Source organism: Heterodontus francisci, chromosome 25 (genome assembly GCF_036365525.1).
Source record: "Heterodontus francisci isolate sHetFra1 chromosome 25, sHetFra1.hap1, whole genome shotgun sequence".
NCBI classification, from domain to species: Eukaryota; Metazoa; Chordata; class Chondrichthyes; order Heterodontiformes; family Heterodontidae; genus Heterodontus; species Heterodontus francisci.
This window is the reverse complement of record NC_090395.1, coordinates 54,831,992-54,857,285: the sequence shown is the minus strand read 5'-3', so window position 1 is coordinate 54,857,285 and position 25,294 is coordinate 54,831,992. Positions and strand designations below refer to the sequence as shown.

Genomic DNA, 25,294 nt, shown 5'->3' with positions numbered 1-25,294 from the left:
AGACAGAGGGTAACAGTGGATGGGTGTTTTTCTGAATGGAGGGATGTGACTGGTGGTGTTCCGCAGGGATCAGTGCTGGGACCTTTGCTGTTTGTAGTATATATAAATGATTTGGAGGAAAATGTAGCTGGTCTGATTAGTAAGTTTGCGGACGACACAAAGGTTGGTGGAGTTGCGGATAATGATGAGGATTGTCAGAGGATACAGCAGGATATAGATCGGTTGGAAACTTGGGCGGAGAAATGGCAGATGGAGTTTAATCCGGACAAATGTGAGGTAATGCATTTTGGAAGGTCTAATGCAGGTGGGAGGTATACAGTAAATGGCAGAACCCTTAGGAGTATTGACAGGCAAAGAGATCTGTGCGTACAGGTTCACAGGTCACTGAAAGTGGCAACGCAGGTGGATAAGGTAGTCAAGAAGGCATACGGCATACTTACCTTCGTCGGTCGGGGCATAGAGTATAAAAATTGGCAAGTCATGTTGCAGCTGTACAGAACCTTAGTTAGGCCACACTTAGAATATTGCGTGCAATTCTGGTCGCCACACTACCAGAAGGACGTGGAGGCTTTGGAGAGGGTACAGAGGAGGTTTACCAGGATGTTGCCTGGTCTGGAGGGCATTAGCTATGAGGAGAGGTTGGAAAAACTCGGATTGTTTTCACTGGAACAACGGAGGTGGAGGGACGACATGATAGAGGTTTACAAAGTTATGAGCGGCATGGACAGAGTGGATAGTCAGAAGATTTTTCCCAGGGTGGAAGAGTCAGTTACTAGGGGACATTGGTTTAAGGTGCAAGGGGCAAAGTTTAGAGGGGATGTGCGAGGCAAGTTTTTTACACAGAGGGTGGTGAGTGCCTGGAATTTGCTGCCAGGGGAGGTGGTGGAAGCAGATACGATAGCGACGTTTAAGAGATATCTTGACAAATATATGAATAGGAAGGGAATAGAGGGATATGGGCCCCGGAAGTGCAGAAGATGTTAGTTTTGGCAGGCATCAAGATCGGCGCAGGCTTGGAGGGCCAAATGGCCTGTTCCTGTGCTGTACTGTTCTTTGTTTGCCACGCACAAGTAAGTACAGGAATAGAAAGATAAGACAGATGGATACGTGGTTGGAAAGCTGGTGCAGGAGGGATGGCTTTAGATTCTTGGGACATTGGAACCGGCTCTGGGGGAGATGGGGTCTGTACAGGCCGGACGGGTTGCACTTGAACAGAGCTAGGACTGAGTTCCTTGCGGGACGTTTTGCTAGTGCTATTGGGGAGAGTTTAAACTAGTTTGGCAGGGGGATGGGGACCTGAGGCAAGATTCAGTCAGGACAAAATCAGAAATGAAAATGGAAGGCAGAAAATTAATGGATGAGTCTGGAAGACAAAGGAAACAAAGGTTAGAATGAAAAAAAAGCATTTGGCAATGCTCAAGGGTATCTATTTCAATGCAAGGAGTATAGCAAATAAAGCAGATGAACTGAGGGCACAGATAGACATGTGGAAGTATGATATCACAGCAATTACAGAAACATGGCTTAAGGGGGGGCAAGAATGGCAACTCAACGTTCCTGGTTGCAGGGTTTTCAGATGCGATAGGGAAGGGGATAAGAAAGGAGGGGGAGTGGTAATTCTGGTCAAAGAACTATTACAGCTGTGAGGAGGGATGATGGAAGGTTCACCAAATGAGGCCATATGGATTGAGCTAAGGAACAAAAAAGGGAGTGTACTATAGACCTCCAAACAGTCAGAGGGAGATAGAAGAGCAGATTTGTAGGCAAATCTCTGAGAAGTGCAAGAACAATAGGGCAGTAATAGAATGGGATTTTAACTACCTCAATATTAACTGGGATAGTTTTAGTGTGAAAGGAATTGAGGGAGCAGAATTCTTGAGGTGTATTGAGGAGAACATTTTTGGCCAGTCTGTAGCAAGTCTAACAAGAGAGGGTGCAGTTTTAGACCTAGTTTTAGGAAATGAAGATGGGCAGGTGGAAGCAGTGGCAGTGGCAGTGAGAAAGCATTTTGGTGGTAGTGATCATAATTCAATCAGTTTTAACATAATTATGGAAAAGGACAAGGAGAGAACTGGAGTTAGAGTTCTCAGTTGGGGCAAGGCCAACTTTACTAAACTGAGGAGTGATTTAGTAAAAGTGGACTAGAAACAGCTACTTGAAGGTAAATCAGTGTCAGAGCAGTGGGAGGCATTCAAAGGTGAGAATCAAGACATTCAGAGTAAACATGTTCCCACAAAGAAAAAGGGTGGGACAGCCAAATCTAGAGCCCCATGGATGTCAAGAAGCTTACAGGGTAAGATAAGGCAGAAAAGGAAAGCTAATGTCCGACACCGAGAACTCAATACTACAGAAAGCCGAGAGGAGTATAGAAAGTGGAGGGGTGAAATCAAAAAGGCAATTAGGAAAGCAAAGAGAGGGCATGAAAGAATATTGGCAAGCAAAAACAAGGTGAACCCAAAGATGTTTTATCAATACATTAAGAGTAAGAGGATAACTAAGGAAAGAGTAGGGCCCATAAAAGACCAAAAAGGTAACCTATGTGTCGGGGTGGAAGATGTTGGTATGGTTCTTAATGAATACTTTGCATCTGTCTTCACAAAAGAGGGGGATGATGCAAATATTGTAGTTAAGGAAGACGGGTGTGAACTATTGGATGTGATCAATGTAGGGAGAGAGGATGTAGTAATGGGATTAGCATCCTTGAAAGTTGATAAATGACCAGGGCCAGATGAAATGTACCCCTTGCTGTTAGAAGAAGCAAGAGAGGAAATAGCAGAAGGTCTGACCATCATTTTCCAGTCCTCACTGGATATAGGTGTGGTGCCAGAGGATTGGAGGACTGCTAATGTTGTACCTCTGTTTAAAAAGGGAGCGAGGGATAAACCGAATAATTACAAGCCAGTCAGTCTAACCTCAGTAGTGGGCAAATTATTGGAATCTATTCTGAAAGACAGGATAAACTGTCACTTAGAAAGGCACAGATTAATCACGGATAGTCAGCATGGATTTCTCAAGGGAAGATCTTGTCTGACCAACTTGATCGAATTTTTTGAAGAAGTAACAAGGAGGATAGATGAGGGTAGTGCAGTTGATGTGGTCTACATGGATTTTAACAAGGCATTTGACAAGGTCCCACATGGCAGACTAGTTAAAAAAAAAATTCCACGGGATCCAGGGAAATGCAGCAAGGTGGATACAAAACTGGCTCAGTGGCAGGAAACAAAGGGTAATTGTTGACGGGTGTTTTTGTGACTGGAGGGCTGTTTCCAGTGGCATTCCGCAGGGCTCAGTACTGGGTCCTCTGCTTTTTGTGGTATATATTAACGATTTGGACGTAAATGTAGGGGGCTTGATTCAGAAGGTTGCAGATGACACAAAAATTGGCCGTGTAGTAGAAAGCGAGGAGGATAGCTGTAGGCTGCAGGAAGATATTGATGGTCTGGTCAGATGGGCAGAAAAGTGTCAAATGGAATTCAACCCGGAGAACTGTGAGGTGATGCATTTGGGGAGGTCAAACAAGGCAATGCAATACACGATTAATGGGAAAATACTGAAAAGTGTTGAGGAAGTAAGGGACCGTGGAGTAAATGTCCACAGATTCCTGAAGGTAGCAGGACAGGTTGATAAGGTCATTAAGAAGGCATATGGAATCCTTTCCTTTCTAAGCCAAGGTATAGAATATAAGAGCAGGGAGGTTATGCTGGAACTGTACAACTCATTGGTTAGGCCACAACTTGAGTACTATGTGCAGTTCTGGTCACCTCATTACAGAAAGGATGTAATTGCACTAGAGGGGGTACAGAGGAGATTTATGAGGATTTTGCCAGGACTGGAAAAATGCAGCTATGAGGAAAGATTGCATAGGCTTGGAACAGAGAAGGCTGAGGAGAGATCTGATTGAAATGTGCAAAATTTTGAGGGGCCTGGATAGAGTGAAGGCGAAGGGCCTATTTACCTTAGCAGAGAGGTCAGTGACGAGGGGGCATAGATTTAAAGTAATTGGCTGAAAGATTAGAGGGGAGATGAGGAAACGTTTTTTCACCAACAGGGTAGTGGGGGTCTGGAACTCACTGCCTGAAAGGGTAGTTGAGGCAGAAACCCTCAACTCATTCAAAAGCAATCTGGATATGCACCTCAAGTGCCGTAATCTGCAGTGCTACGGACCAAATGCTGGAAGGTGGGATTAGAATGGGTGGATCATTTTTTGGCCGGCACAGACACGATGGGCCAAGTGGCCTCTTTCTGTGCCGTAAACATTCTATGATTCTATGATTTTAGTTACATTGAAGTCAATAAGGATAAAAAGAGATGTAAAGGGAGCTGTCAATTCCCAATCATCTGTTATGCATTGCCTCACAAAATCAAAATCTACCTCCGTGTATATAACTATTCCAAGAATTCAGAGCAGTGAAATTTGATTTGATCCATCCACCCGCAATTGCTTCAGGGAAAGGTTTTCCTGCCGTTTAAAGCCTATGTTGGAGAATCAATATTTTGAATATTGTGTTTAGCTTTGGTCACCAAGACATTCAAGCCATGGAGGTGATTTATGGAAAAATGACAAGGCTATTCCCTATCATCAAAGGAACCTGAGTGGATGACCTTCACCGGGCCTAATCTGTATTGTTCTTGTGAGTAACTTCCCAAGTGTGATTCCAGAATTTCACTTTGCAGATGACAGCAAGTCCTTAATGCTACTGACAGGTAGAGAATCACCTCCATAATACATGGTTGTCATGTTGCATTACCGGAATATTTCATGTATTCTATACATTTTATACCTTGGGATTATAGAGGTAAATCCCTTTGCTGGCACTTGCCACAGTTACTGCTGCATTGAGTCGATTCCATGGGTTTTCCTGTTGTGCTAAATGAGTTGGTTGGAGATACTGACGACTCTGTAAGAAAATGAGAATACAAAACATCAAGACGGTCGCAGCATTACCCTTTAATACTTTTGATGATAAAATATTTCACATTGTTATTATTTTTTGGTGATCTGTACACTCTTCTTGTACAGCTAGAATCAGTGTTTGAAACCAGTTCAGCTTAATTGGATTAAGTCTCGTCAGCTGAGTGACTGCAAAGCTTAACTATCATATGTAAAATTATTTTTGGCAGTTTTAATCCAGTTCTTAGCCGGTGATCATTTCATTAACTAAAATGAGGGAAAAATTGATATTATCTCAAGATTATATTTTCATCAATAAGTCTAATGCTACACTTATACATGACCAGCAGTAAGGACATTAGCTACTGGAACTCTGACCCTTCGGAATAGAAGCGAGCTGTATGCGTGTTATTAAATGCATGCAGAGCTCCTCCCTGAGCAATTAAAACTTAAATGGTTAGATTGTGCAGGTGGCTTTGTTCATACTGTCTAAATATTAATTTAAAATCCCAGTAGATTTAAAATATTTACTGGACATCAAAAATAAACTCAAGGACACTCTCCGGTTGCAGGTTAACATTGCACTTCATTCTATTCCATTCCATGTACTGTCAAACTCAAGAAGCATGAGATCATATGCTCCATGGGTTGTGGCTGGGATTGTACTGACAGCAACGCAGTTCCAATGTCGGGACCGAAAGTGGGTGGCGTGGCTGCGTGGGTAGGGGTCGAAAGTGGGAGCATGATATTCATGAGGCCATTGAATTAGCGGCCAGCAGGCATGGGAGCCGGCCAGTTAGGAGGCACAGGTGGGAGGAAGTACTTGCTTAGGCAAGGCTGGCGCCATCTTTGAAAAGCAGCCAGCAGTACTTTTAAAAGCAGCAGCCCTGGAGAGAACAGCAAGGGAGCCATGGAAACAAAGTATAGTCTTATGCGTGCACCAAAAGTCACATAGAGCTCCAACTGATAAGCAGTCAGAAGAAGGTGCTGGAACGCACACTGCCCTCTCAACATACTTCCCTATCTTGCAGTCATAGACCACAACAGCCAGCTGCCACGCCTGTGGGACAGCCGTCCACCTCTAAGGAGGAGGGGGAGACCTCAGAGGGTGCACCATCATATCATTCCCCTGCACCCTACACCAGGCTGATACTCTCATGTCGGTAGGTAGTCGCGCACGAGTAGCAACGGGGTCACAATCTGGTGAGCACAGATGCGCCAGAGCAGCTGACGGAGGCATGACATTTGGGGCTACTCACTTTTGGAAGATTGTGGGAGGACCTGGTGATGCTCAGCTTCAGGCTAATAACACGCCTCTGGAGTCATCAACAAGGCAGCAGATGCTGCAGTTACAGCGTGAGGTGTGTGAGCATCTGGATGACCTTCCACAGGCAATGCATACCCATGCATGAACGATGGAGGAGTCTATCCAGGCGATGAGTGCATCCATGACTCTGGCTTATGCACACATGGCATCCTCCATTGAGAGAGTGGCAACTCTTTTGGACAGCCACAACCAGAAAGTCACGCCATGGATGCTGGACATTCACGTGGGCCTGCATGCCATCGCCTCCTCCATGAGCTCTGTGGAGCAATGGGTGGGCAAGAGGGGGACGAGACAACTGGAGTTATTGCCATGTCCTTGAAGGCCTTAGATGAACCGGAAGGGACAAGTGTGCCCTGAAAGGGAAGAGAAGTGCCTGCCTGAAGTATATGGGGGCTCCTCTCAGGGTGCTCCGAGCGTGGACGGCGGGTCCTCAGCCCCTCTGATGGTGACACCAAGGCCTCAGGAAGCCCTGATGACAGAGGCAGCTCCTGCACCCTGTACAAGAGGCCCCCAATATGCCGGGGCCCTCAAGGTCTCAGACAACAGAGAATGACCACCATAGCCATCAAAAGCCACAGAGCAGAAAGCTCAGCAGCCTGTCTCCATCTCAGCTGATAGCGCAGGGGGATCACCATGTAAGAGCACCTACAAGTGTGTGATAAAGTCCATCTAGTAGCACTTAGGTTTCACTGGGTTAAAATATGTATTTAGATGTTTATTTGTCTTTAATGAATTCTGATATGCTGCACAACAAAAAGATGCCTTCATTTATTTGTACACTGCTGGGTAATTAACAGATGAATTGCTTCACAAAGGGTGTGATGGAAAAATGCACACCGCATGAGGTCAAATGCATTTCCTATGTCATAGACTCAGGTGATGAAGGATCCTGGGATATGGTAAGGGCATTCAAGGAAAGAACAACAGGTCAATAGAAGATGGAAGATTTCTTTGATTGAATGGGTGTGTAAGGAAGGCTCATGAGTAACGTATCTGTATTAGTGAACTGTGAGTCTCCCTTGTGTTTATCTCATGGTTGCGCCTGGTCACTATCCTCCTCCAAATCCTCATCCTCGGAGAAGGCATTACGTTCCAGGATGTCCTCATTGTTCAAAGCTTCTCGCCTCTTTAGCGCAAGGTTGTGCATCACACAGCACACCACCACAATACGCAAGTCCCTTGCTGGGGCATATTGAAGGGCAGCACCAGCTCTATCAAGGCATCTTCAGAAGCCCTATGGACTGCTCGATGTTTGCTCGAGTTCTCCCTTGGCAGCTGTTGTATCTCTCCTCTGCATCTGGTCCTGGGTTACACACAGGTATAAGTAGCCATCTCTTCAGTGGGTATCATTTATTACCCAGTGTCCATTCTTGAGGGTGCCCAGCGGGGCCTAAAAAGGTCGGGCACCTGGAACTAGGCTTCCCGGGAACCTTGCACACACCTGAAAGATCCAATTGCGGTGGTTGCAGACCAGTAGTACAGCGAGCAAGTGGAAGCTGATTGTTGATGAGGGCTGCTGCCCAGCCTTTGGGAGCCTTGATGATGTCACACCAATGTGTTTTGTTGAATGATAATTTTCTTTAATCCACTGACTGGAGATCTGAATTTATATTTTTTAAAGAAATGTAAAAAGGAACAGATAAAAGATGACTTTACTAGCAGCCTAAGATGGCCTCCTACATTGCAAGGTCTGTGAGGTGGAGACGAAATGTCTGCTCATCCCAGCAAGAACCAAGACCCAAGAAGTTTAAGGGAACTGCTGGTTATTTTTAGCAAGAAGAAATACACTGCTAACTGGGTGACTGTCATGTGACAAGCCCACCCCACCCCCCCTGTGGTTTTAAGCTGGTGTTTTCTCTGCAACAGGTTGAGAAGCATCTGGACTCTGACAAGTACAGACCCAAGTGAGGATCCCTCCTCTCTCTCTCATTCTCTCCATTCCAGTTTGTTGACTGACCACTTCTGCATACTCCGGCCACAATCAGAAGCCCTTTTGGAGGAAATCATCCGCATCACTGTCTCCAAGAGATCCACCAAATCAGTCATCTATCGCTTCAAACTAAAAGCCTCAGGACCACCAAATTCAGCTAGAAGCCAGCTGAATCACCAAACTCCACAGACTATATATCTTTTTTTCATGGACTCTCACCCGACCAATCTACCCTTCCCCACTTTGCAACCTATTTGTGTGTGTGCAAACCTCTAGTGTGTGTGTGTGTGCACGTATGAAAGTTGGCATGTAGTTTATTATTTTACTAAATTCGGTTTAACTACAATAAAGTTAACCTCTTTCTTTGCTAAACTCAAAAAAACCTGATCGATTACCTACTTGCTTTGATCATAACAAAAACCAATAAAACACCGACTGAATTGGTCAGTACATGCACTTTAAAAAAGAACTAAACCTCTAGTGGTCAAACAAGAAGGGGGAAAAGAGGGAAGCCCTTCGACCCCTCCTCGCCTGACCGTAACAATGGCCACATGCATGCTGTCAATTACACCCTGCACCTGGGGGAACCCAATGAGGACTCCGATTCCTTAAGCCCTCTCAGCCAGACTGTCTGGATCGGTGTGAAACCGCATGTATTCGTTGTCCGCCTTAAACATGGCATCGGTGACCATCTTGATGTGATAAGCTGCAGACTGGGAGATCTCAAAGATGTCTCCAGAAGATCCCTGATATGATCTGGAAGCATAGAAATTCAGCGCCACAGTGATCCTTAATGCCACAGGCAATGGGCAGCCTGCACTTCCCATTGGGCTCAGCTCCTCCTCCATTGTGGGGCATAGCTCAGTGACTGCCTCCCTGGAGAGGTGCAGTCTTTGGCGACACTGCTGCTCTGACATTTGCAGGAAACAGAATCTCTGACAGTAGACCCTCTCTGAAGTGTACCATCTTCTGTGTGCAAGTGGCTGTTTGAGTGCTCCTCTGCGCCCTCCTCATCCATTTCCCCTTCCAGGCTCATGATCTTGATTGCCCCTCTGGGTGCTGCTGTCCCGCTCCATGTGGCTGCAGCTCTCTCCCTCTCTGATGCTCTTCCTCACTGTAGGTCTCAAAACCTGACTGAATGAGGCCCATAGCAAATTGCTGCACTCACTTCTCAGGGCCTGTCACCACCTTACTCTGTATATACAAGTGTCAATTCAGAGAGAACACTCAATCAGAATGCCCCCGTTGTGTTTGGCTTGCCTCCAGATTGCTACTACTGCTGTCTACTCAGTTTCACCCTCCCTACCAAGCCACCTCTTACAATGGCTTCTGACTGCAGTCAAGACTAATCTTCTGCTGACATTCTGCGTCGTCTTGGCTTGAGACTCTGAAGCTCCAAAACTCTCATGCACCCCTCACAAAATGGGAAAATGCTGGTAAAATCGCAATTAATTGCCTATTTAACAGGCTTAATTACCTTCCCATCGCCTTAAAGCGTGGCCTTCTCCCACCAACCCAGCTGCTTTTGGGAATATCCCCTAGCAGCATAAACACATTGGGCTTCACTCCCTTCACCATTTACAGCCATTTTCCTGCCCCTTTCTCTTCTTAGCCCATCTCCATGCGCTGGCAAAATCCCAGCCTTTGTTTCACTCGAGATTCAGGTAGGGCCCTGGCTCTAGGTTTATATTACAACCTTACAATCAGTGCAAAGCAACAATTGCCTAGTTTAGGAATAAATGTTTTATGATGAATATAACTAAAATTGAACTAAAATTTAATATAAAGAATACAAGAACGCAAGAAATAGGCCATATGGCCCATCGAGCCTGCTCCACCACTGAATATGATCATGGCTGATCCTAGGCTTCAATTCCACTTTCCTGCCCACTTGTCATATCTCTTGATGCCCTAAGAGACCAAAACTCTGCCTATCCTAGCCTTAAATGTATTCAATGATGAAGCATCCACCACCCTCTGGGGTAGAGAATTCCAAAGATTCACAACCCTTTGAGTATAGTATTTTCCCTTCATCTCAGATCTAAATGATCTCCCCTTATCCTGAGACTGTGCCCCGGTGTTTTAGATTCCCTGAGCAGTGGAAGCCATATTTCAGTGTCTAACATATCCAGCCCCTTCAGAATCTTGTATGTTTCAATGAGATTGCTTCTAATTCTTCTAAACTCCAGAGAATATAGGCCCAATTTACTCAGCCTCTTATCATAGGACAACCCCCTCATCCCAGGGACCAGTCTAGTGAACCTTCGCTGTACTGCCTCCAATGCAAGTATATCACTTCTTAAACGTGGAGACCAAAAACTGCACACAGTATTCCAGATGTAGTCTCATCAAAACCCTGTACAATTGTAGCAAGACTTCTTTATTCCTGTAGTACAATCCTCTTCCAATAAAGGCCAACATGCCATTTGCCTTCCTAGTTGCTTGCTGTACCTGCATGCTAACTTTTTGTGTTCCGTTGTACAAGCATACCCAAGGCTTTTTGAACATAATCACTTACAAGTTTCACACCTTTTAAAAATATTCTGCTCTTCTATTGTCATGCAGACCCTCACCTGGCAAGAATAAGGCACATTGGTTTTGTCATATGAACATTGATTTTTAGCTGTTGCTGGAAAAAAAACATTTACATACTGAAGAAGGGTCATTGACCTTAAACATTAACTCTGCTTCTCTCTCCACAGATGCTGTCAGACCTGCCGAGTATTTCCAGCATTTCTTGTTTTCATTTCAGATTTCCAGCATCCGCAGTATTTTGCTTTTATTTACATACTGACTGTCATCGAAGATGAGGAAGTGCGTTCCAGGAAGGAGGATACAATCCACAAGGGTCAGGACTGGTTAGACCAGCTGGTCGCATGACTAACTGGCTGTTCCAGGGTTTTCTTTTGAACTGGCCACAGAGGGTTTGAACTCAGAAAGACTGTTTGCTCCTGGACTGAAAAGATCTCTCTCCTGTCTGCTCCCATCTCTTTCTCACAAGCCTCTAAATCCACTGAAGCCACATGAACCTCAAGAGAGAAAAGTTTCTTACAGCGAACGAGGTTTAAGAAAATACTGGGCCCCAACGAAAAGCAAGATCTAGCTACAATCAAGGACTATACAGTGAGCTTGAAGAACCATAACAAAAACTGTTCAGATATTGCCTCAAACTTTTCCACCTTGTTTTTCTTCTGCTCTTTTCTGTCTCGATTTGCATGTGTGTGCTGTGTATGCATGCTAGCATGGGGATGTTGTGGATCTGTAGGCATCAACCGAATTAGAGTTTATGTTCAAGTTTAATACATTTCAACTTTTCTTCTTTAAACCTAAGAAAACCTGTTTGTGCTGGTTTCTTTGCCTTATAATTGGAAAGCGGTGAACAAGGATTCACCAAGGAGGTGCTGACAACACGGTGTTTTAAAAATCAAACCCTGTTACAGTAAGACCAGGTGAAGGCTGAGATAGACCCCAGACACCTTCCTCACCAGGTCGTAACACTATTCTGATGACCAAAGTGAATAACTTCTCAATTCCCTACATTACACTTCCTCTGCCATCTTGTTGCCCACTCACTTAACCAGTCTTTATCTTTTCGCAGCCTCTCTGTGTCCAGCCCACAGCTTACCTTTGTATCATCAGCAAACTTAGATACATTACTCTCTGTCTCTTCATCTAAGTCATTAATATAGATTGTAACTAGCTGAGGCCCCAGCACAGATCCTTGCGGCACTCTACTATTCACGACATGTCAACTTGAAAATGCCCCATTTAAGCCCACTCTTTGCTTCCTGTCTGTTATCTAATCCTTTATCCATGCTCATATAATACCCCAAACACCATGAGCCCTTATCTTGCCTATTAATGTTTTGTGTGGCACTTTATCGAATGCCTTTTGGAAATCCATGTATATTACATCTACTAGTTCCTCTTTATCTACTCTACTAGTTACATCCTCAAAAAATTCAAATAAATTTGTCAAGCAGGATTTCCCTTTAGTAAAACCATGTTGACTTGTTCTAATCGTATCTTATGAGATAAGGTTTAGTCTTGGAAATAATTTTTGTTTCAGTTTTAAACAACACTGGAACAGATGCTAGAAGTTGAAATATGGTAATAAAGTTTCTCTTGTCATTTCTGGTACCAGTTTATTATTTTTCAGCATTCTTTTGAGTTGTATGAGAAGTGAAGCAAGAATTATAAGATTCAATGAAACAAAAAACTCTTGAAAAAATAGAAATAACAAATGGAAACAAAATACTAAATTTAAACTAACTTTTTCCCACAACATAAAAGTATGGTTACAATTTTGGAACAAGTTGATAGCAATAATGTGATGCAAAACTTCATGTTTAAATACCTGGTGATTGTAGGAAAAAGGAACAGTTTTGAGGTCCTAAGAAAGAATGTTAGAGTAGGAAACAGCACAATGAGTCGTCTGTCTAAATTGTTGAGTCCTCACTACGGACAAGGAACCTTGATGCTGGTGCATATTCATGCCCATGTAGACATAGGGAAGAGAACAGGAAGAATTAGAAGAATGAAGCTCAGGAAAAATAATAGAGGAAAATTCAGGGAAGCACAGATCATTACACTATAGCACTGATTAAGTACAAGACACTAAAGGTTGGAGGCTAGAAGGTGAGAAATGGAATACCTAGCTGACAACAAGATTTTTCTTGTCTGCTGACTAGGATACAAGAGAGGTTTTGTAAGAGATTCTTAAACATACAAGTGGTACTCAAGGTTTGCACAGACCTGAGCTTTATAAAAAGTTAGGAGTTGCTGAATGGAAAAATGGTTGGCAGAAAAATGGAAACTAAACTCCTTGGAGGCAGCTTTTGTAATGAATGTGAAACCTCTAGGGCAGACATGATAAAGGCAACATACATAATGGATGAAGAAGGATTAAAGATGAAATGATGAAAGAAAAGACTTGTATTTATATTGCAACTTTCAAGACCTCAGGATGATTCAAAGTGAGTTATAGCCAATAAGTGAAGTCAATGTTGTAATGTAGGAAAAAACACAGCTCATTTGCACACAGCCTGTAGACAGGTGACATGAAAGAAGTTGAATGCAGAGCAGGAATAGTGTCAAAAGTGTGGATAAATTTGTAATGTTGAGTGGAGCAGATTATAGACATGAAAGAGGAACAGAGTGGCAGAGGAGTAACAGCCCTAAGGAACACTGAGTTGATAGAAAATGAGCCAGAATAACGCAGAACAATTTGAAAGGAAACAAGGCTTTAGTGAAAGGCCATGTCTTTAGAGATATGGGCAGGCATACCTTTTTTTGCCAAAATCCTTCACATGACAACCTGGATTAAGTATCTGGTGATGACTAAGTCTGGTACACAGCATTGGATGTCTAGAATATCAAGGTGCCTGACATGATACAAGCTGCTCTGTTTAGGTCCTTGTACCATACTGTTGTATAGCTGTTGAGGAAATTCTGAAGCTTAGAATTTTTTTCAATATTCTTTCATGGGATGTGGGCATCACTGGCTAGGCCAGCATTTGTTGCCCATCCCTAATTGCCCTTGACAAGGTGGTGGTGAGCCACCTTCTTGAAATGTGGAAGTCCATCTGGTGTAGGTACACCCACAGTGCTGTTAGGAAGGAAGTTCCAGGTCTTTGACCCAGCTCCAGCGAAGGAACAGCAATATAGTTCCAAGTCAGGATGGTGTGTGGTTTGGAGGGAATTTGCAGGTGGTGGTGTTCCCATGCTGCTGCCCTTGTCCTTCTAGATGGTAGAGATCACCGGTTTGGACGGTGCTGTCGAAGGAAGCTTGGTGAGTTGACTGCAAGTAGAGGTTGGAATATGAGTCTATGCACTCATAAAGCAAAGGCTTGATGTATAGCATAACTGGGTTGCAGAGATATAAACAGTTTATTGTGAATCTCTGCATCTCCAACTGTTGTAAGCCCCAGTTAGTGGAATGTGATGTGTGCCTAATCTGTGGTTAGAAGGATGGTGACAATTTGTTTGAAAATCTTGTGATGAGTTGCTTTGCTCAACATGCCACTCATGGGGAGCTCCTAGGAGCTCCAGTTGTCCACTTAACGTGAACATAGATCCAAGCTGCTCAGTTGGTCTATTCTCCTTGTAGCTAGTAGACAGATTCACTATACGGTTTATGTGGCTCAAAGATGACATACGTGGCTTGGAAATTTGGTACCAAATGGCAGACTTGGTATTCTGACAATTATGCCAGACAGGTCTGCAGGGCACTCTTTATGATCAATAAACCACGCAGCTCACTGATGGAATCTGGATAGGTAGAGTTGTTGTGCGGCTGAGATTCTTCCCACTCCTCTTCAACTAACCCGGCAGGCCAACATCCTAAAGGGTAGCTTGGCTCCCAGCTGGTCAAGTAGCAAGAGGTTTACTAGCACCTTCCTCTGGCAAGTTGTCCTGTTTTCGTTGACTAACACCCAACAGAACCCAGGCACAAAGTTAGCGATCCATAAAGCTGGGCTCTACTGCATTCAAACTTTCTGAATGCGCATGAGTAGAATGTATTCTCAATATTGGGCAAACAGAAGAGGTTTCCACTTTTTCAGACACCCAGCTGACCAAGCAAAAATGTTTCAGAAACAACAGTGCAAGCAAAAATCGTACAACAATCATCACATGGTAAGAGCTCAGGGCAGTCCAGTACACAGCAGCAATTCTCCAGACTAAGCCAAAAAGCATTCAAATTCTGATTTGCTTTGTCCTCTTGTCAGTTACACTGTTATAATAATGTGAAACTTTTGACTACTTGAATTTAAAATAGTATCACTCCACTGCCCAAAAGATGAGTACATCTAAAAATAATGTTTCAAAGAAGAAAAATCCTCCATTTTGTGCAATAAATAAGCAGCATCAGTAGTTACTGGATCGTATTAAAGGAATTATGTTTCAGGAATGAGTAACTCCCTTGTTTCTGGAGTGCTGGTGAATTATGCAACTATGTTGCTACTCTGGATTAATTTCTATTTCACTGGTTTTGACACGTGCTCTCGATATATTTATAGAATCGTACAATTTTACAGCACCAGAGTACATTCAGTACACTTTATCTATGTCAGCTCTCTGAAACAATGATTCGTTTAGTCTTTCCACCCCCAACCCTTTGGAATACCTTTTAAATTTTTCTTTTTCAAATATTTATCCACTTCTTATAGCCAAAGAATCAGCTGCAATTGTTTCTTTCCCCATTCCCACACTGTTACCTCTGGTGTCCCCCAAGGATCTATCCTTGGCCCCCTCCTGTTTCCCATTTACATGCTGCCCTTCTGCAGCATCATCCAAAAACACAGTGCCAGTTTCCACATGTACGCTGATGACACCCAGCTCCACCTCACCACTCCAATGTTTCGAAATTGCTTGACTGCTTGTCTGACATCCTGTACTGGATGAGCAGAAATTTTCTCCAATTAAATGTTGGGAAAGCCAAAGCCATTGTCTTTGGTCCTCACCACAAATTCCATTCCGTAGCCATCAAATCCATCCCTCTTCCTGGCAACTGTCTGAGGCTAATGTAGACTATTTGCAACCCTGGTGCCACATTTGACTCTGAGATAAGCTTCCAAACCACATCACTAAGGCCACCTATTTCCATCTCCAAATTATTGCCCGTCTCTACTCAGCCTCAGCCTGCTTCTGAAACTCATTCATGCCTTTCTTATCTTTGTACCTGACTATTCTAATGCAGTCCTAACCGGCTTCCCACATTCTACCCTCTGCAACCTTGACATCATCCAAAATTCTGGTGCCCATATCCTAACTCACACAAAGTCTCGTTACACATCACCCCTCTGCTCGCTGACCTACAATGCCACGATTTTAAAATTCTCATCCTTGCTTTCAAATTTCTGAATGGCCTCACCCCTCCCTATCTCTGGAATCTCCTCCAGCCCCACAACACTTCCAGATACCTCTGCTCCTCTAAGTTCTGACCTCTTGAGCATCTCTCTTTTTAATAATTTCACGTTGGTGGCCGTGCCTTGAGCTGTCTAGGCTCTGAGCTCTGGAATTCTCTCCCTAAACCTCTCTGCCTCTCTAACTCTGCTTCCCCCTTTATAATCTACCTCTGACCAAGCTTTTAGTCATCCGCCCTAATATCTACTTATGTGGTGCAGTAAATATTGTTTGATAACAGTCCTGTGAATCGCACAGGTACATTTTATTCCATTAAAGACTCTTTTTGAATGCAAATTGTTGTTGTAAAAGCTATTATGGATTCTGCCTACACCATTGGGGATAATTTTAGTTTTATAATTAGGTTAAGAATCAGAAACAGAAGCACAACCATCCTCAAACCTGCTCACTTCTGGTTTTAGCGGAGGTGAGATAAAGGATGGGTGATCTATCTGCTCCTAGGAGCTGGAACGATCATTGAAATGTTTTAAGGAAGCGGTATATTTCTATTTTCACAGTGTCTTAATTTATAGCTGCTGTCGACAGGCTGCATTTCCCGGAAGTTAAAGGAGGTGAGAAGGTTTGGATCCATCAGGTTATTGACTTTACAGCACTGCTTGTGCACCAGAAGGAGAAGAAGTGTTTCCTCCAGGCCCACCAAGCTTACCTCGAAGCAATCCCTCACTGCCTCCACAACCTCCCCAAATCGTCCCCATCACCAACATGCCCCTATGATCAAACCCTTTCCCCATCACCAACACGCAATGATTGTCCCCTGATGTTCCCTACAATCTCAAAGTATCCCCGACCCCTCTGAATGATCTTCGACTTTCCCCTGATCCACTGCTCTCCCTCCACAGCCCCATCAGGACCCTACTCTAATCTCCCCAACACCCCCCTTGAGCTTCAACCACAGTGTAATCACCCCTGAAAACCCAACAATGCTCAACACACCACCCCTCCCAACATCTCTACCTTCAACAACTACCAAACCTAACTACTCCTGGGATTATGGCCTCATGCCCAGATCGATAGGCAGCCAAGCCTATTAATGATGATGATCTTAAGTTTATGCCCTCTACTTACTATGGTTGCCTATCAGTCTCCTCTTAACCGTCTCATCTCTAATGAAATAAGGTGCAGTTTATCTAGTCTCTCTTCTTAACTAAAGCTCTGGTCTCGAATATTATCTTAGTGGATCTCTTCGGTACACTCTCCATGACCTTGGCATCCTTCCTAAACTAAGGCGTCTCAAACTGAACCCAATATTCTACCAGTGGCCTAACCAATGATTTATATGGGTGTCAAGCAAACCCCCATATGCCAAGACGGAGGCACACATTATACCGTCACCTGAACATTAAAACTTTAAAAATTGCAATCTCTGACTGGAAAGACATTTCCATGGTAACAGACAATGTTGAAACAATGGAGACACAGCAGCAGCTCTCCAGTGCACAGAAGTGGTCAGACTTGTTTAGCCACATGGCTAGCTGGCTGTGGCAGTGAAATTTGAGCCCCCAGCAAAGGCTGTTGAAAAGACTGTTCCATATAAGGTGCTAGTCACATAACTAACCTGATGAACACCTTGGGAGCTTTTTGAATTTGAACTCAAACAAAGGGATTTGGGGCAGAACGCCTTGTGCTCTTCTGGAATTAAGAAGCCTTCTGCCTCCTGAATACCAGCTCCATCTATCTCTCAGGGAACTGAAATGGTTGAAAACACGTGAAACTCAAAGAGAAAAAGGTTTGCTACGTAAACAAAGTGTGAAGACGGTTACTGGGGCCCAACGAAATGCAAGAATATAACTACAATCAAGGACGACAGCGAGCTTGAGAGACAGTAACAAGATATTGCCTCCAACTGTTCTACTTATCTCTTCTTCTACTCTTTTCTGTCCCTATCTTGCATGTTTATATCACGTGTGCATGCTAGCATGAGTGCATCATATATCTGCAGGTGCGAACTGTATCAGAATTAAATTAAGGTTTAATAAATTTCATCTTTCTGCTTTAAACCAAAGAAAGCCTGTTTGTACTCAGTTATTTGCCTGATAATTGGAAACTGTGAACACAGATTCACAAAATGGGGAGCTCAAAACACAATGTGTTTAAAATTAAACCCTGTTACAGTAAGACCAGGTGAGCAATGTGTCGAGGGGTCTCTTGCTGTCTTCACCTGATTGTTACCCACAGACAAACGAGTTAAACTGAAGTGGGAAGGCAAATTGTTCCTTCAATTTATTCAATTGATTGAATACTATCATGTGTGCAACTGAAGCAAGTAGCTCGCCAAGCCAGGTTGAAGTAACGTGAGATAGGTTAAAAGCACTGTCTATGGAACAGTTGAGGAAAACGGCTGAGCACTGTGGGCAAGGCTAAGAAGTCAGAACTCCTAAGGCTAGTGGCCCAGCAATTTTCCCTTGAATCAGATGAAGCAGAGGCAGTGTTAGAAGCCGACCCAGAGAGCGTACTGCTAGCAAAGATACAACTGGAACAAAGGAAACTTGAATTAGAAGACAGGGAAGGAGAAAGATAGAGATTGAGGCAGGAGAGGGAGAAAGAAAGAGCCTTCCAGAAGGAATGGGAAGTGAAAGAAAGAGTCTTCCAAATGGAATGTGAAGAAAAACAAAGACAGGAGAAAGAAAAAGAAAGACAACAGAAGGAATGAGAGAGGAGAAAGAAAATTCCGTAAAGAATGCGAAGAAAGAGAGTTACAGTGGCTTGAGTTAGCTAGGGGGCAACAGAATAACTCTAGTGAAAGCATGGCCAATATGGAGGATCAGAATTCAGGCTTGGGCATAAGATTGCTAAAACTCGCCCAATTGATTCCAAACTTCAATGAGGAAGATGTGGATGTGTTTTTCATGTCTTTTGGGAAACTGGCAAGGCAGCTAAAATGGCCAGCTGAGACCTGGTCTCTTTTACTGCAAAGCAAACTAACTGGAAAAGCCCATGCGGTCTATTCCTCACTGCCAGATGAGAGTTCATCAAACTATAAACTGACCAAAAATGCTATCCTCGAGGCATATGAATTAGTACCCGAAGCCTATCGCTAGATGTTTAGAACCCTCAAAAAACAAGCCAATCAAACCTATCTGGAATTTGAAAGAAGCAAGCAGCTGGCTTTTGACCAGTGGCTGAGGGCTTTAAAAATACAGCACACTTATGAGACTCTCAGAGAAGTAATCCTGTTACAGGAATTTAAAAACTCTCTCCCATTCTCAATCAAAACTCACATCGAGGAGCAGTGGGTTCAGGGAGCATGGCAAGCAGCCATTCTGGCCGATGAATTTTCTTTAATCCTGAAGTCAGTTTCCCAGGGGAGAACCTTTCCTGATCACCCCCACAAATCCGAAAAGGACAAAGGGTAGGAAGGTGCTAGAAGCCCAGGCAGTCCTGGAAGAGAAAGGAAAGCAAGAGACACAGGGGGCCCTCCTCCAGCCAAAAAGGAAGGTGCTGTGAGCAAGAGTGAGATCCGGGGACCTGTGTGCTTCCACTGTAACAAGGCAGGGCATTTAATGGCTGACTGCTGGAAATTAAAGGGGAAACCGATAGGATTAATCAGGGCACACCCGCTCTGTGAAGATGAGGGCCTGATGGAAAACATGGAACGGGCTGTGGCATTGACTTCAGTAAGGGTGCAATGCAGGAAGCTTACTACAGCCAGTGCAGGAAAAGGTAATAGGATTCCTGAAGGTTATCAGGGTTTTGTATTTGAAGGGAAAATATCTACATATCCCTCGAGTGGGTCAAGCAAGCCCATAGTGATTCTCAGGGACACAGGGGCCACCAGATCCCTTTTCCTGGGAAAAGGCCTGACCTTTCCCCCAGAGAGTGCAGTGAACACCAAAATGGTGGTGAATGGTATTGGGGGGCAGTGTATGCCTGTACCTGTACACCGGGTGCACATGGAGCGCAACCTAGTTTCGGAACCGGTGACTGTATGGATTGTCCCTAGTTTGCCTATGGATGGGGTTGACCTGCTCCGAGGTAATAATCTGGCTGGGTGAAGGTGGTAGCCCCCCCCCAGTAGTGAAAGAAAGACCGCAGGAGGTCAGAGAGACGGGGGGGGGGGGGGGGGGGGGCGGGTGCAGCAGGAGACGGTCTCCGGCAGAGTCCCTGAATGTGTAGTGGATCAGACCATGATCAAACCAGCTCCCACAGAGCAGATCGCATTGACACTGCAGGAAAATGACCATGAAGTCTGCCTGACCGAGAGTTTCTTTGGAAAGTTAGGAGATCCAGGGAATGAATTAAATGGACATTCCCTACGTGAGGCTCAACGAACTGACCCAGTGTTGGAAGGGTTGGCTTCTCAATATTAAAGTGAAGCAGAGGGAGTCCCTGGCCTCTACTATTTAAAGAATGAGGTACTGATGAGGAAATGGAGTTCTCCTCACAGACCTGAGAGAAAGGAGTCGACAGTAGTTCACCAGTTAGTGGTGCCGCAGACGTACCAGAGAGAAATATTAAGAAGGGCCCACGAGGCTACAGTAGTACATGCTGGTATATAAAAGACCAAAACCCACATAAGACAGCAGTTTGACTGGTCAGAACTCCACAAAGATGTGGTGGAGTAATGCAGTAATGCCACATGTGCCACATTGAGGGGAAACCCCAACCTACAGTGAAACCTGCACCCCTTTACCGGTGTTAAGAGGACCCTGCAGCAGAGCGCTGGTGAATTGTAAGGGACACCCGCAGAGAACAAAAGGGGACAGGCAGGCACACGGCTGGCCAAAGTTTAGAAAGAGAGGGGGGAAAAGTGATCCAGAGGGCAGGTTAAAGGAAGTCTGGGAAGAATCCCGGATGAAAACCCCTACCGCCCAGTCAACCAACCCAGAAAAATGAGAAAAGTAAGACCCCACATCCTCCTATGTAAATGCAGACTCTAGAAGCACCCCAACAGAGTTGCTAACCACATTTACAGGAACCTGCAGAGATGAAGAGAGACCTCAATGGGGCAGGGAAACCAAGAGGGTGATACCTCACCTGGTCGAAGTGCCACTGGAGAAGGCAGTTAAGTCTGCACAAATCCCTGCAGGTAGGAGTGTCCCAGAGATCAAAAGGGAGAGTAACAGAGACTCCTCCCCACAGTCAGAGGAAAAGGGAACCACCCATCCCCTGAAGCCAAATGTCTTTGCATGAGTCAGGGAGTTCAGGATTGACACACCCCCTCCCAACTAACTCTCCTGGAGGAAAAAACAGGGGAAATTAAAGCAGCTCTGTCACCCAGAACAGACCATGTTTAATGAGCTTCAAGATTGGTGAATGAATGGAAATGAGAGAAATACATGGTTTTCTTTCTGTATCTTATATTTCTCTCAAACTCTGTAATGAAATGTTCCATTTTCTTCAAATCATATTTCATTCCCCTGGGTGTGGAGGTGTCAGGCAAACCCCCCCATATGCCAAGACGGAGGCACACATTATACTGCCACCTGAACATTAAACTTTAAAAATTGCAATCTCTGACTGCAAAGACATTTCCATGGTAACAGACAATGTGAAACAATGGAGACACAGCAGCAGCTCTCTAATGCACAGAAGTGGTCAGACGAGTTTAGCCACATATAAAAACAAGAAATGCTGGAACCACTCAGCAAGTCTGGCAGCATCTGTGGAAAGTGAAGCAGAGTTAACGTTTCGGGTCAGTGACCCTTCTTCGGAACTGACAAATATTAAAAATGTCACAGGTTATAAGCAAGTGAGGTGGGGGTGGGGCAAGAGATAACAAAGGAGAAGGTGCAGATTGGACAAGGCCACATAGCTGACCAAAAGGTCATGGAGCAAAGGCAAACAATATGTTAATGGTGTGTTGAAAGACAAAGTATTAGTACAGAATAGGTGCTAACGGACTGAATATTGAACAGCAGCAAGTGCAAACATGAAAAAAAACAGTGGGTAAGCAAACTGAACAAACTAAGATGAAATGAAATAAATGCAAAGAAAAGGTTGTAAAAAATGTAAAAAAGAAAAAAAGAAGAAAAAAGAAAAAAACAACTAAAAATGAAAGTAAAATGGGGAGCTGTCATGCTCTGAAATTATTGAACTCAATGTTCAGTCGGGCAGGCTGTAGCGTGCCTAATCAGTAGCTGAGATGCTGTTCCTCGAGCTTGCGTTGATGTTCACTGGAACACTGCGGCAATCCCAGGACAGAGATGTGAGCATGAGAGCAGGGGGGAGTGTTGAAATGGCAAGCAACCGGAAGCTCAGGGTCCTGCTTGTAGACCGAGCGGAGGTGTTCCGCAAAACGGTCACCCAGTCTGCGCTTGGTCTCCCCAATGTAGAGGAGACCACATTGTGAGCATCGAATACAGTATACTACATTGAAAGAAGTACAAGTAAATCGCTGCTTCACCTGAAAGGAGTGTTTGGGGCCTGGGATAGTGAGGAGAGAGGAGGTAAATGGGCAGGTATTACACCTCCTGCGATTGCAGGGGAAGGTGCCATGGGACGGGGATGAGGTGGTGGGGGTAATGGAGGAGTGGACCAGGGTGTCGTGGAACGATCCCTTCGGAATGCTGACAGGGGAAGGAAGGGGAAGATGCGTTTGGTAGTGGCATCACGCTGGAGATGGCAAAAATGGCGGAGGATGATCCTTTGGATATGGAGGCTGATGGGGTGGAAAGTGAGGACAAGGGGAACCCTGTCACGGTTCTGGGAGGGAGGGGAAGGGTTGAGGGCAGAGATATGGGAAATGGGCTGGACACGGTTGAGGGCCCTGTCAACAACAGTGGGGGGGAATCCTCGGTTGAGGAAAAAGGTCATACCAGAAGAACCATCATGGAAGGCAGCATCATCAGAGCAGATGCGTCGAAGACGGAGAAACTGGGAGAATGGAATGGAGTCCTTACAGGAGGTAGGGTGTGAAGAAGTGTAGTCGAGGTAGCTGTGGGAGTCGGTGGGCTTATAATGGATATTAATAGACAACCTATCCCCAGAGATGGAGACAGAGAAGTTGAGGAAGGGAAGGGAAGTGTCAGAGATGGACCGTGTAAAGGTGAGAGAAGGGTGGAAATTGGAAGCAAAGTTGATAAAGTTTTCTAGTTCGGGGCGGGAGCAGGAAACGGCACCGATACAGTAATCAATGTACCGGAAAAAGAGTTGGGGGAGGGGGCCTGAGTAGGACTGGGACAAAGAATGCTCGACATATCCCACAATGTGGTCTCCTCTACATTGGGGAGACCAAGCGCAGACTGGGTGACCGTTTTGCGGAACACCTCCGCTCGGTCCACAAGCAGGACCCTGAGCTTCCGGTTGCTTGCCATTTCAACACTCCCCCCTGCTCTCATGCTCACATCTCTGTCCTGGGATTGCTGCAGTGTTCCAGTGAACATCAACGCAAGCTCGAGGAACAGCATCTCATCTACCGATTAGGCACACTACAGCCTGCCCGACTGAACATTGAGTTCAATAATTTCAGAGCATGACAGCCCTCCATTTTACTTTCGTTTTTAGTTGTTTTTTCTTTTTTCCTCTTTTTTTCTTTTTTACATTTTTTACAACCTTTTTTTTGCATTTATTTCATTTCATCTTAGTTTGTTCAGTTTGCTTACCCACTGTTTTTTTCATGTTTTTTTTCATGTTTGCACTTGCTGCTGTTCAATATTCAGTCCGTTAGCACCTATTCTGTACTAATGCTTTGTCTTTCAATGCACCATTAACATATTGTTTGCCTTTGCTCCATGACCAGCTATGTGGCCTTGTCCAATCTGCACCTTCTCCTTTGTTATCTCTTGCCCCACCCCCACCTCACTTGCTTATAACCTGTGACATTTTTAATCTTTGTCAGTTCCGAAGAAGGGTCACTGACCCGAAACATTAACTCTGCTTCTCTTTCCACAGATGCTGCCAGACCTGCTGAGTGGTTCCAGCATTTCTTGTTTTTATTTCAGATTTCCAGCATCCGCAGTATTTTGCTTTTATTTTAGTTTAGCCACATGGCTAGCTGGCTGTGGCAGTGAAATCTGAGCCCCCAGCAAAGGCTGTTGAAAAGACTGTTCCATATAAGGTGCTAGTCACATGACTAACCTGCTGAACACCTTGGGAGCTTTTTGAATTTGAACTCAAACAAAGGGATTTGAGGCAGAAAGCTGTGTGCTCTTCTGGAATTAAGAATCCTCCTGCCTCCTGGCCCCATCTATCTCTCAGGGAACTCAAACCATTAAAGACACGTGAAACTCAAGGTTTGCCACATGAAAAAAGTTTTAAGACGGTTACTGGGTCCCAACGAAATTTAAGAATATAACTACAATGAAGGGCGACAGCGAGCTTGAGAAACAGTAACAAGATATTGCCTCCAGCTGTTCTACTTATCCCTTCTACTCTTTTCTGTCCCTATCTTGCATGTTTATATCGCGTGTGCATGCTAGCATGAGTGCATCATATATCCGCAGGCGTGAGCCATATCAGAATTAAGTTAAGGTTTAATAAATTTCATCTTTCTGCTTTAAACCAAAGAAAGCCTGTTTGTGCTCAGTTATTTGCCCGATAATTGGAAACTGTGAACACAGATTCACAAAAAGGGGAGCTCAAAACGCAGTGTGTTTAAAATTAACCCCTGTTACAATAAGACCAGGTGAAGACAGCAAGAGAACCCCCTGACAAATTGCTCACCTGGTCGTAACAATGGGTTAGAATTTTTTTCTTTTGCACTTGATTCCCATATTTGTGAAATCTAGGAACCTTTATCCTTCTAACTTTTTTTTATCAAGTTATCCTTCCATTTTTAAAGATTTGGGAATCTGAACTTCTAAGTCTGTCTGCATCCTTTCAAATGATCCCAATCAGTGCATATTGTCCATCTTTATTTCTCCCCCAGAATGCGTCACCTCGGCTTTTCTGAATGAAATATCATCTGATATCTATTTGTCCGGGATATTAACTTGTCTATGACTTACTGAAGTCTCTCAGAGAGTTCTTCACAGTTAAAAACACTCCCTATTTTATGTTTTCAGCAAAGTTGGATGCCCCATATACCCTCGTCCTGTATGCAGTGCATCCCCTTTGTCGTTTGTATGGATATTAATTGTTTTGCAGGGAGCTATCACAGTTAAGAAATCAATCTATTTATGAAAGCACTTTGGAAGAACCAACATGACCCAAACTATTGGAAATACTGAGACATAGAATCATCGAATCGGGAGAACGTGCAGCGGAAATGTTAATTCTGGGTCTAATTTTTATGCTGAGTAACTATTTGAAGCATTTGATCAATAATGTCAATAAATCGAAT

The 25,294-nt window shown here is 44.3% G+C and overlaps 1 protein-coding gene across 1 annotated transcript in view; it reads right to left on the bottom strand.

The window, feature by feature from the left end:
• cfap276 (cilia and flagella associated protein 276) overlaps positions 1–25,294 on the bottom strand; it is a 52,214-nt gene that overhangs the window by 26,347 nt on the left and 573 nt on the right. Inside the window, exon 2 of the mRNA XM_068057701.1 lies at positions 4,782–4,898. Coding sequence (XP_067913802.1) covers positions 4,782–4,898 — 117 coding nt within the window. The remainder of the gene's footprint in view (positions 1–4,781; positions 4,899–25,294) is intronic.